Genomic DNA, 12,604 nt, shown 5'->3' with positions numbered 1-12,604 from the left:
CTCAATAAAATAGTATATTCTACTATTTGAGTTTTTTTGACCGCACCCGGACCATATTCTTTTCATCTTTACACACGGTCAATCAATAATCTTCCCGTACAAACAAGTTTAACTATCAAAATTCGTATTGTAGGGTTTCTTCAGGTAAAAATAACGAATGTCAACTTTGTCCGTATCAAGAATATAACAGTTTAACAAAAGATAACAAAGCTGCGTACATATGAATGCGATCGGGTATTCTCGAATCTTTCCGATTCATACTCATGTATAGGTTTTTCTTTTAATTATTTATCAAATTCTTTAATGGTTTTTATTTATCCATTATCTATTATTGTCAACAACGAGATCTGGTTATGACCTTCAAATAAGCAAAATTAAAGGTCCTTCAGAGTTTTTAAAAATAAACTAGCCGAAACGCTAAAAGGCCATTTTGAGATATGGAAATGAACAATACCCGTAAATGTACTGATGGAAATCCAATTTTCCTGCAAATTTTTACTTTTATGTTCCTGGAAAACAGGCTCAAATTGATTCGCTTTGTGACATGTCAAAAGCAGTGTTAGATAATTACATTATTGTTTTCAAGTTGGATGAGTTGATTATTTTTTTTTCTTATCGAGGAAACTCACTTTTCCTCATGTGACGCAGCAATTCGATCCGGGTCATTTGAACAATTTCCTTGTCCAAATTTTTTTGCGCTTATTAATTATTACCTAATAGTTTTTAAAATTTATAATGCCGAACATTTTTTATTCTTATTGTCATCTGAAAGATAAATAACTTCATTTTACATAACAATGAATAATTCCTGGCCGATGTTGATAGTTTTTATTACACGCAAAGTATCACTTGAAAAAAAAATAGAATAAAAATTCCCGGATAGAGAACTGAATGAGTGCTTTGACACGCAAGATAAAAATGACCTATGATTTTCGAAGAAATACAGGGTGATATCATTCTTATCAGGCTTTTCTCTGAACTTTTTTCCTCTTCGTTTAGAAAAGAACCATGAAAATTAATAACACGCTGCTTATAAAAAAAAAAATCATAGAAAGAGATATCGCGATTAGTTTCAAGATAAAAAATAATAAACTATAAAATGGAACAATGTCCATAAAAACGTGAAGACTAGCGTGGTCCAATTATGGTGTAATCAAGTACCGGTTCTAATGGAAAAAAATCATTATTCGGCTATTTATCTGTCTTAAAATTTAGTTGGGATGCCAGGATGATCGCTGAAGGCAATTATCCAAAAATAAAATTAATTAATTAATTAAGATTAAGTTCTACCTATGATAATAATTGTATTCTTTTCCAGAGGCTTATTTTGTGTTTACTAATTACCAATTGAATACCTTTATATGTATAAAATATTTGTATCATTAATTATATAATATTATAACTATTGGGTAATATAATAGTATATAAACTATGTCCAGGAATAAAGTATTTATTTACAGCTTATTGCAATGTTATAATTAAAATGAAATTATACAATGATTGAAATGATTTAGATAAATGGTTTGCCATATAATATTGTTTACATTATGAATTGTTACCTAATAGATCTATATAGCTGCTGATTTGGGTGTTGCAGTGACGTCTTCGTCGTTGGTGTCATGTTATCATAAGGATGGCGTTTCAGGGCTCATAGTCCCTTCTTAGGGATTCGTCTTCTGCATCTTGCCCTTTCTTCGGTCTTCTTACTTCTGTACCTCTACTACTTCTGTCTCTTCGTCTTCAATGTCTTCCCTGCTACTTTTTCCTTCCGCCCCCACTTGTTCCAAAAAGGGGCGTCGCCTTTTTGGAATACCATTTCTCATTGGTTATAAGTTACAACGCCCTCTAGGTGAGCGTCTCTCCAAGAGCCTGAGGGGGTGGGAACCCTCGGTTCTGTATCGGTAACACGGTCTTTCGCCATGTGGTACCCATTAACTACTTGGTAAGAACTGTGGTTCCCAAAGAAGTGAATAGCTCTGGTACACAAACACAGAGGTCCCCTTTGTTTGTTGAGAAGTATCCTATCTTGGAGGACAAGTATCGGTGCAGATGTGGATAAATTGTTTAACGACATTTATCATATTGTTGTTGTAGGAATTGCCAAAACTTCGATATATACTATATCATTTGTTATCTTCGAATAAAAAGTTTTATCAATTGACTTGGATGAATTAACGGAAGAATTTAGAAGGCTTCGCAAAGCTGAATAAAGGGAACTACGCCCAGTAAGAGAGAAATACTTTATTTAGCCATACTGCCCACATTGCTACAATACACAGCATACCAATCAATCCATGATCGGATACATACACTCTACATATGGTAACCAGCGGATCACTGAAATGTTATTAAACACTGGGGACGCGACGGCGGGTTGGGGTGTAGATCCCAGAGCGCACGGTTGTGGGTCCGATTCCTACCTGGGGCAGTCAATATTTATTTTTCGGCGGTCCCGAAAAATGAATCTTGACACTCCCACCTTTGTTACTTACTTATCAATTGTCTTCACAACAATGTGATGATGTATTAATATTTTTAAAAACTCTATCAAGGCACTATAGAGCTTTAGTGAAATTGTATTTAATATATTAATCCAAGTAATACATTATTTAGTAATATTATTAATGATAATATAGATAAAATATATTTGCAGTATGTAATATTATGCCAATAGTAAATTATAACTATTGTAATATATTATTGCAATGTTATAATATTATTTTATGATATCCCATGAATTATAAAATTTCTTTATTTAGATGCTGAATCCCTCGTTGGTTCATCAAAATGTAAACTGTGATTAAATATAAAATTTAAAAAAATATTGTTAGTAATTTTTTTAAAATATTGATTTTAAATATTAAAATCAACGTCTATTTGATTGTTAATACCAGTTTCTATTATATATTCTTCAATGCCTAGACAATTTTTTTTCCATTTAACATTTTTTTGGATAAAGCAAGGCTCTGGATGAGATAACAGATGGAGCATGGTCATATCTTTGTTTGGAAATTAATAAAAATATATTGAATCGGAAAATTAAATTTGCTGTAAAAAACTGTTAAAATAACCATGTAAGTAACCAGGGCTGATCTGTTAGCAAAGAAATAAAAAAAAAAATAAAAACTAAAGCCCGTTTTTTTCGATTTGAATTTAGGTTTTCGCCGTCCACGGTCGTGGTTCGAAAAGAACCAGAGTTACACAGTTTAGTTAGAAATAAATCAGCGCTGACTGCGTGATGTTTATATTTGTCCGGCTTTTTTGTTACGTCGGTATATTTGAAATAGCATCCGGCAATAATTGGTATCGACAATCTCTCTAGATCTGCTCAAGCGCTTTAATTAAATTAAACTCTTCATTTCTAAACGATCTGCCATCGGATTTGAATTTGAATATATACGTATAGCACAGAAATAATTTCATTAATTTCTTCTAGTTAATTCCACTGTCCAATGTCTAATTTTAGCAAATGGTCCATTGTACGCATAACTAAGCATTAAACGGCAAAACGTTTCAATTTTTTTTTTTCATTCACACATTTGATTTTTTTTTATATCAAGTGGATGGATGTCCGCATTTAGTCAACGATCAATAATAATATGTTTAATCTTTTCTTCCTAATCATTGATCGATTATAATATTGTATTATCGATTATCCTTCGAAATGTACAGTGATTATCTTATTCTCACGAACCCCTTTGAGAGATTTATTTAGACTTGCGAAGTGAGGTTAATTATGAAGTTTGTTTTAATTTTTCAATACAATTTTTTTTTTTTGCAATAAAAATAAAAACTAATTTAAAATTTTTTTTAGGTATATGGTCCGGGTGGGGGCTAAGTAAGGTACAAAAATTGCATAAAAAACATTTATTGGTAACCCACGTTTCGCCCCATTTTGCGGGGCTTTATCAGGACTGACTTTATTCCGGTATAAATTTATATTTGTGTAATATAATGAAATAAATGTATGCATTTACAACTTACATTTATGTTAGTTTTCATCTAGCCAGGATGTCTTATTCAATTCATGTTTCTTGACTAACAAGTATGATGAGATTTTTTTCCTTTATGGTGTTTGAAGAAATTAAAAAATGAGAATGATGAAATTATTTGCATAAAAAGTAATTTATGATTTTTTAAGTTATTTTTATTGATTAATAAGAGTAAAATTATCGATTCCTTCTTTTTATTTACAAGAAACAGGTTACTCGTTAGATATCAATATGTATAACTTCCTTTTTTTATCGACATTCTTGTGAAAAATCAAGGTTTTTAAAAAACAAGGCGGCCTCTGAAATGGTTGCCTCAAGGAACGGCAATAAGTCAAGATAAGGACAAGAAAAAAAGTCGAAAGTTGCGTCAATATGTCATACGACATTGACAATTTTATGTCCCACCAATGTCCATAAATTACTGACGAAACGAACTGACGGTCAAGCTACAAGGGCATTCGTTAATAATCGCAACTGACCTGTAACGGTTTGTAAATAATCATGATTCTTGTGTCATAGGCAGAATCTGAAAGAATCCTAATACAACTCCACCGATCATTTTCGTCAGAACATTACACACTTTATCAAACTATATATAACATTATATTCATAAATTCGTAATTGCAAAAATTCTATAATGTGTTTCTACATCCTTATCAACGTACTCACGCACATACTGTAGATTCTTACAATAAACTCGCTGATAATTCATTTTAAATTATATATTTTTATTCATAAGCTGTTTAAATGTGAATTTAAACTGTATCATTTGGTACAGATATAGTAATTTGACGATGAAATTTTGAATATCGCATTAATATTTTCATTTAACTTGACTCTAACAATTTGTTATTTTTCCTTTTGTCAGCCACGAATTTATATATTTATTTTTTTTTTTTTTACGTGGGCTGGTGGAAACCTTCAAAAGACATGGATAGGCCCGTACCTATTCGTATGTGGGATTTTAAACCCACTAAAACAACCTCACTACATCTGTCCATTCCTCTCCACGGGACTACCGTTAGGCATTACTCCATGGAGGGAAATGGCTGAGTGCTGCCTCATTGTTTTGTGCCACCTCTTGATGGTTTTCATGTTTTCCATGCTAGTCACACCTTCTAGCCCTCTCTTCCGCTGCCAACCTCTTATGGACAACTGTGGCGAATTTCTTCACTGCCTCCCAATATGGCTTAGTATGTTTTCTGGTCTACACCCAATCTATCCAATTAGCTTCTTTCTTCTGCTAATCGTATGCAAGCAAAAACACGTGCTCAGCTGTTTCTTCCATAGTCAGACATGCAGGGCATTCTGCGATGTTGTCCAATTTTCGGGCCGCCCATAGCTCAGTGGTTAACTTTTTTCATTGAGTGGCGGTCCCACAAAATGAAGAACTTTGACCCCTAACCATGGTGTATAGGCAATATAGGACTCCAATAGCACTCTTGGCCGAAAAAGAAAAAAAAAAAAAAGAATGTTGTCCAATTTGCTTTAAATTGACTTTATTGCTTCAAATTAAATTTAGATATGGCTTTGGTATTGGTTGGCTCTAAAGCATCCATGTCCGGTCAACAGATGGCTTACATTAAAGTTCAGCTCACCATATCAGCGTCCAAACCACAAACCAACATCAACCTGGAAGTTAACCTACCGGTATCTGCAGCTTTCCAACGCTCTGTGTGCATGTGTGTGTGTGTGTAGTTCTATAATTAACAACAATGAAGTTATGGCGTGAAAAAAAAAATTTCCCACTATTCCAGACATCATTTGGAATATGTTGGCAGCCCGTCTTCCAGACTTCTTAGGAGCTGTTTGTTTTAATATCTTCTAAAACATTAGTGAAATTTAGCTTGCTTCTAATAGGAATTTTAATGAAGCATTTATCTCCATATTTTATATTTCGATAAAATTTATTTGAGATAATTTATGAAAAACTACGACCACTTGTAACTTTATTATGAGGTGTAGATAGTTGACCGTAGATTACTGATTGGAGAAGATGATCGGGGGGTTGCAGTAAGCAAAGAAACAACATAAATTAACAAAAAAATATTTATTTATGCCGACGTTTGGACCTGATTTTCAGGTCTTCATCAGGGCTATAAAAACAAAAAGACAACAACCCTCATTTAGAAAGGAAAAAGTTGATTAATAACTTGTAAATTTATGTTGTTTCTTAGCTGACCGCACCCCCCGATCATCTTCTCCAATTTGTAACTTTATTACTCGAACTTTCATGATTTCAAAGAACATTTAAGCAATCGCAGTTGTTTCGATTAAGTATAAGGTTGAAGCATTTGGGAACTTAAATAAAAGCTGCGCACTTCCTAAAGCATGATAAAATAAGCAGTAGGAATGGATACTTGGATATTCAAGAAGCTGCACTTTAAGTCCACGACCTTCCCCACACGATCTTTTATTTCACCCCCAACGATTCTTGTTACATCTTTAAGCCGAGTAATGGCCATTGTTTTCGCCCCTTTCATCCAGAACAACCTCTCAAACGGGAAAAAGTTATATTCTTATTTATATTTTATGCTATCTCATTGTATTTTTTTTTTAAAGTGGTGCCAAAAAAAAAATAAAAAAACAAGTTACTAATAAAACATAATTAAATTCGATTAATAGTAACAAACATTAAGTCAAATTGTCTCAACCTTCTTCATTAAAACATATTACGTATATATTATGTCCAACGTTTTGGCTGATCCGAATAATGTGATATTGTGAAGAATAAAATTTATTATTAAATGTTATAGTGTCAAATACAGTTTTATTTTGACTCGCTGTTATACTAAAATTAAGATTGTCCTTTATGATGCCGAAACGTTGGACATGTAATGAGTTTTAATAAAAAGTGTTCAGACCGTTTGGATAATTTTTGTTATTATTAATAAAACCACCATTCTCGAACAAGGTAATAAAAAAGGTATATTAGATGAAATGTTATTCTTTCTCTAAAATTTCGTTAGTTTCTCAAACTGATTAGTTCAGGATAATTTTTAAATTAATGAAATTTTTAAAACATTATCTAGTGATTAGAATAAGTTATTTTTATTGTGCATTAAAATGTTAACACCCGTAAAACTATAGAATATAATTTTGAATACACATTACTTTAAGTATTAAAAATTCCTCCCAGTTTGGATTATGTGCTATGCTTGTAACATTAACCATCATATTGAGAAAAAAGTAACGTCAGACCTGTTTTTAGCCATGTACTAAGTTGGATCGCTTACATATTACAAAATTTTATCCAGATATGTTAATTTGAAAAATAATTTGACAAACTATCATTGATGATACGGGACACAGTCTCACTATATGATATTAGATTGGTAATTAATTGTGTTTGAGGGAGAAAAAGTTTACAAAAGTCATAATTTTTATCTTACTAGGTCTTGATTTTACTCTCCGATTTTTATCCCCGAAAATCAATGACATTTCAATAACTTCGACACGATTGGTTTAGCCCCGTGTAAATTACATAAAATGCGGAAAATTGGAGACTTTTTTTTTTGTTTTTTAGTTAAAATTAATTTTTCCCCCATATTAATGCATAAAATTTAAAGGTCAGAAATTCAGCTTTCCAACAGTTTGTATAAAACTGTTAGGAGATATAAATGTTTTCATGAACTCGATAATTTTGACAAGAAAGTAATATCCTCCAAAAATTTCTAATTTTCGATTTTTGTGGAAATTCAGATTTGACAGTTTTGAATGATGCTAAAATCAAATCTGACCTTTTCTTAAAAATAAATTTTGTTGGCTTGCTAGCCTCTACTGACTACTTAATTTTTGTTATTTTTTTTTACATATTAATTAGTTAAATACGTTTTTATTTCTTGAAAAAGTCCAAAATTTTATTAGAATGTACCCAAAAAACTTACTGTGTATTAAAAATATATAAATTATTTACTTACATTTATTCACTGATCTTCTTCAGACTTAGGAATATAAATATACCCACATATAAATCAACTTGTGCCATAATTTTTAAAATAGCCAGTGATGATCCTTGCATTGAGAGATTGTTTACAAAATTGAAAAGCCTTATCTTTTCACTGATCACATCCTTCATACTTCACGTATACTTCATCAGAAGAAAAACAAAGAAGTGGATTGACAACATGAGCAAAATCCTTCGTCAAAAACATTAGCATACTGATGTAATAAACTTGTTAAATGTAAAAATTTTTTAAATATATTAGATTTATTTATTGATAGATATTACAATCTGCCACACAGTTGTGGGGAATAGGTAATAGTGATGAATGATCTCATACATACTAAAATAAAAAAATAAAATACAAAAAAAAAAAAAAACTCTTAAAATATATACAAATAAAAGAATAGACAAGATGAACATAATATAATTAAACTATCTGTATGAAAAATAAATAAAATAACATAATGATAAAATAATTGTTAAAAATTTAGAATTAATTTTACTATCGATATTCTGTTTAAAAACCAATAGTTTTCTTTCTTTTTCCAGGATTATTGTACACGTAATTTTTAAACTGCATAAATAATTACTAGTAGAAGAATTATCAGGTTTTTTCTATTTTTACTTCTTTTTTTTCTTTAGAGATCCTATTCTCTTTCATTTTTATATTTATATAAAATATCGTATTTTATAAGTGGAATCCATAAAGACCGCATTGAGAACTGCCTGCAAAACAATCTATACCATTAGCCGTCTTGTGTTATTAAGGCGGGTATATATTTGTATTCCTGAACCTTATCTTGAAGCATGGATCTCGAGACCTAATGAACGTCCAACTTTATAAGTAACTAGTGGAATGGGAATAGATAAGCTTTCCAGAAATTTTAAATTGCCATGAAAATGATTTTTTTTTATTTTTTTGTTTTTCCTACCAATTAATTTTTTTTTAATTGTAAGGATTAAATTTTTCTTAGCTCACTTAACTTTCGTTAATAATCTTATATAGAGTGGTTAAAATTTTAATTTACGTTACTTTATATTTTTTTGTGATTATTATTAGTGTATATATTACTCGTTAAAGTGAAGACTAGTCCAACGAAGTCGGGGGCAACAACTAGTTTAATATAAATTTATATAATACGTTCTTTATAACTATATTATAATCAAACACTATTTTAATTAATATTTAACGTTGTATTGAATTTAATATCCTCCATCGACCTGTGGATACATTCCTGGAATTTTTACTTCTAAGAACTCTTAATTGGTTTTCTATCACTCTAGCAAACAACTAGCGCAGTCTTTCCCAGTCTCCGATTCCAATTTATTACAACGTTGGACATAATGACATTTCTTTATTTTATTTTTTCTTTAGTACAGATATTTTATACTGTGAAGTAATATCGAATATTCATTTCTCCTTTTGTATAACGATTCCATTCCGCCAACTTCGAAGATCAATCTTCTGCATAAATGACCATTATAATGACTAGGATTTAATGTTATGATTTTAAGCTAAGGATTGTTGATGTAATATAAGTAGGGGATATAAGTAGCTGTGTTTAATTTTATTTTTCACTTTTGACTTATTATTTTCTTCTAAATTTTATGAATAGAAACTCTCATCATTCTGGAAATCGTATGAAATATTCAAAAAGTAGTTATTAAGTTTTTTCTTCGCAATTTCCTTTATTTCCAGTTGTTCTTTAATATTTGTAATCCTTAATAATTAACAGAACTAGTCCATGAAACTGGTGATGCCATAAAAATAAAAAAAATCATCAATTTACTTTTTGTTATACTATTTTTTTTATTTTTCGATTTATACATTCTTGCTTCAAAATTCAAATTTATTTGCTTTAATTTAAAAAATATATAAATTTTGTAAGTATATAAAAGAACTGCTTCAAGTTGTGAATTGATAAAGATTTTTGAGATAAACATTTATTTATAATAGTTATATAAAATACAAATGGTAGCGATGTGGATCAGTAAGACGCTGTGCTACCAACTCTAGAAGTTGTTCTCCTTGTTCGAATCCAACTGTGGTAGATTATTATTTATTCTGTTACTGTAGCCGTGAGTCAACCCTCTCTATCCTGTCTCTATAAAGTGGGTACACTTAAAGGGGGAGGGATGGGAGAACGGCGGTACAACCATTATTCAGGAGTACTTACTTACTAAGTATTGAACGACTGACCCATGGGTTATAGCAGTACGGATTTTATTGGTTTTTAATAAAATAAACACAGATATATAGATTTATGCAATATTTTTTTATTATTTTAAAATATTATTTATTTTTTACAGATTCACTGTTCGGAGAAGGAAAGAAATTTTATGATGGCTGGAAGAGGGAACCCCAATTATTCTTCAGCTACCTTCATACCTCTTGTAGCACTTCTTGTATATTTGTTATCGTAATGCCTAATGTTTGTTAGCGAAAATTTTCAATTTTATAATTGTTAGCTAGCTTAATAGATGGTTTATTTAAAACATTACGCTTCGTAATTTTCCGATGTGAATGTTCATTAGACAAAATCGTACTTATTTAACATTGAAAAAAAAAACAGATTCACAAAAAGGTATAGTTTTCTTTTAAAAATAAATCTTTTAATAGCAAAAAAATATGTTATAAATAGTTACATTTGATAATAATTTTTATCCCTTCTCATTGATAAATATTAAATTAAATTATTTGAAAAAGTCACTAAAATGTTTATTATATTTATATTGTTTCAATGCTTTCAGTTAATAAATCACCTATGATGAAAATGAACATTACTTTTGTTGAATTCACCAGGCCTAAGGTGAAAACACTTATTCAATTTCATTGCTTTATTATTATTTGTTCGGAAATGAGAAGGAATAAAAATTCATTTCAGCTTGATGCTGTTGTACATAGTGTTCACAAAGCTAGCATAACTTAGGTATTATGAAACGATCATGTAATTATATGAATGTGGCAAGAATATGTTGATTGTGGAGTTTGTAGGGCTGTGAGGTCACAAGTGCAACATTTGCCTTGTTCAGGCCATACTTTGCAGGGGTTGAATCCGTTTAAAAGCGACTGATTTTGTATGTTCTTGAAGTTATCACACAGGATTGATCCTTCTGAGACAAGAACACAGGCTTCTAAAATGATACATAATTCAACTAAGATAAAACATTGGGAGTCCAAATCTGATTGATTTTTACCAAATTTTGATGAGATATGCTCTGAAACATTTTTTTTGTTTGTTTTATATCTAAGTATAAATTTTTGATGCTAAGTAGTATATAAGTTGTCTTATATTATAAGTGAAAGGTGTTTAAAATATTATGTAGCCGTGGTTATAGATGTGACTAGAGTGTAAGAGCCTTGAGGCTATGGGGACAAGGGGTTATGAGCCCAACGCTTTGCCCTCAGCCAATTCGAAAATGAACTTCAACGAAAAGTAGTGCGGGTGGTGTATCATTCGTGATACAACTGAGGATTTATTGAATGGGACGGATGTAAGGATAATTCGTTGAAATCAGATTCATATTGACCCTCAATTTCCATATAGTTCGTTTAAGATCGTTATTTAGGTGTTCGTTTAAGGTGTCTAAATATTATATCTGATAACTGTAGCCTTGATGTAGAGTAGATCATTAGATGTGGATGCTGTAACAATATTGTTTAATTCAGTCTATCGATGTTGTTCAAAATTAAATATATAAATATTCAATATGGTCGAGACTTTTTAGTGCATATCTCATCAAGATTTCTGTATTTCAAACTTATATGATCCGAATCCATTCGAAATCAGGCAGACTGCATACCATACTTCTATTTGGATCACAATCCGCTATCCACGAAGTGGTTTTACAGCTGATACCAGACCAGCTTCCTTGCAGATTGTTTAAATGTTAATTTTATTTCTAAATCAATATTAGAAAAATGAACTTGTAATGATATTGTAAATGTAATATTTAATACATTAGTCCTTAATATGTATTTGTTTTTTACTTTAGAAATTTTGCTATTGGTTTCCATCTCTTGTTACAGAATTTTTTTTTCTAATCGTAGATGGGAAGTATTCTCTCATCTTACCTCGTTTCATGTCTTATTGTAGGTCAGGGTATAAATTTCTGCCTGGGGGAAAAAAAGCAAATACAAAAACGCTTAAACATTGTTAAACTTTTTGAAAAATCATTTCACCATCAAGGCACAAACTTATGTACCAACATAAATAATTTAATTAGTTTTAGAGAACTATTTATTTATTATTTTAAAACTTTCTTTTTATTTTTCACATTTTTTTTCTTATTATTTCTATAGAACATTTTATGTTTATTTTATTTTTGTATTTGCCTAATTTTTGTTGTTGTACATTTCATATTTGTTCAAACCAAATATATTATTTTATTATTTTTTTTTTATTTTGTTTATTCATCATTTTTTTTTCCTGTAGATTGCTTGGCGTCACCTGTTTTTTTACCTGGTTATTAAAATAAATAATCTCACGCTAGTATATTAAGGATATTATTAAAACTAATATTTTGATGAATGAAAAAAATTTCCATTTTCTTTTGACTTTCTTTTTCAATTTTAACAAATTATTGTTTTTTTATCATACAAACCTTTTTAGATGTCTAATAATTTTAGAAATATATCATTTTTCACACTTGAATTAAGTTTAAA

The 12,604-nt window shown here is 30.2% G+C and overlaps 1 protein-coding gene across 2 annotated transcripts in view; it reads left to right on the top strand.

Annotated features, from left to right (window-relative positions):
• The window catches only part of LOC106685006 (uncharacterized), a 189,390-nt gene extending 177,048 nt beyond the window's left edge, over nucleotides 1-12,342 (top strand). For both annotated transcript variants that reach the window (XM_067049115.1, XM_067049116.1), the window contains one exon: nucleotides 10,249-12,342. In XM_067049115.1, coding sequence (XP_066905216.1) covers nucleotides 10,249-10,362 — 114 coding nt within the window. In that variant the 3' untranslated portion in view covers nucleotides 10,363-12,342. The remainder of the gene's footprint in view (nucleotides 1-10,248) is intronic.
• Nucleotides 12,343-12,604: the final 262 nt, after the last annotated feature.

Source organism: Halyomorpha halys, unplaced genomic scaffold (assembly GCF_000696795.3).
Source record: "Halyomorpha halys isolate HHAL.00 unplaced genomic scaffold, Hhal_1.1 Scaffold646.1, whole genome shotgun sequence".
Taxonomy (NCBI): Eukaryota; Metazoa; Arthropoda; class Insecta; order Hemiptera; family Pentatomidae; genus Halyomorpha; species Halyomorpha halys.
This window is presented reverse-complemented; position numbering and strand designations above follow the sequence as displayed.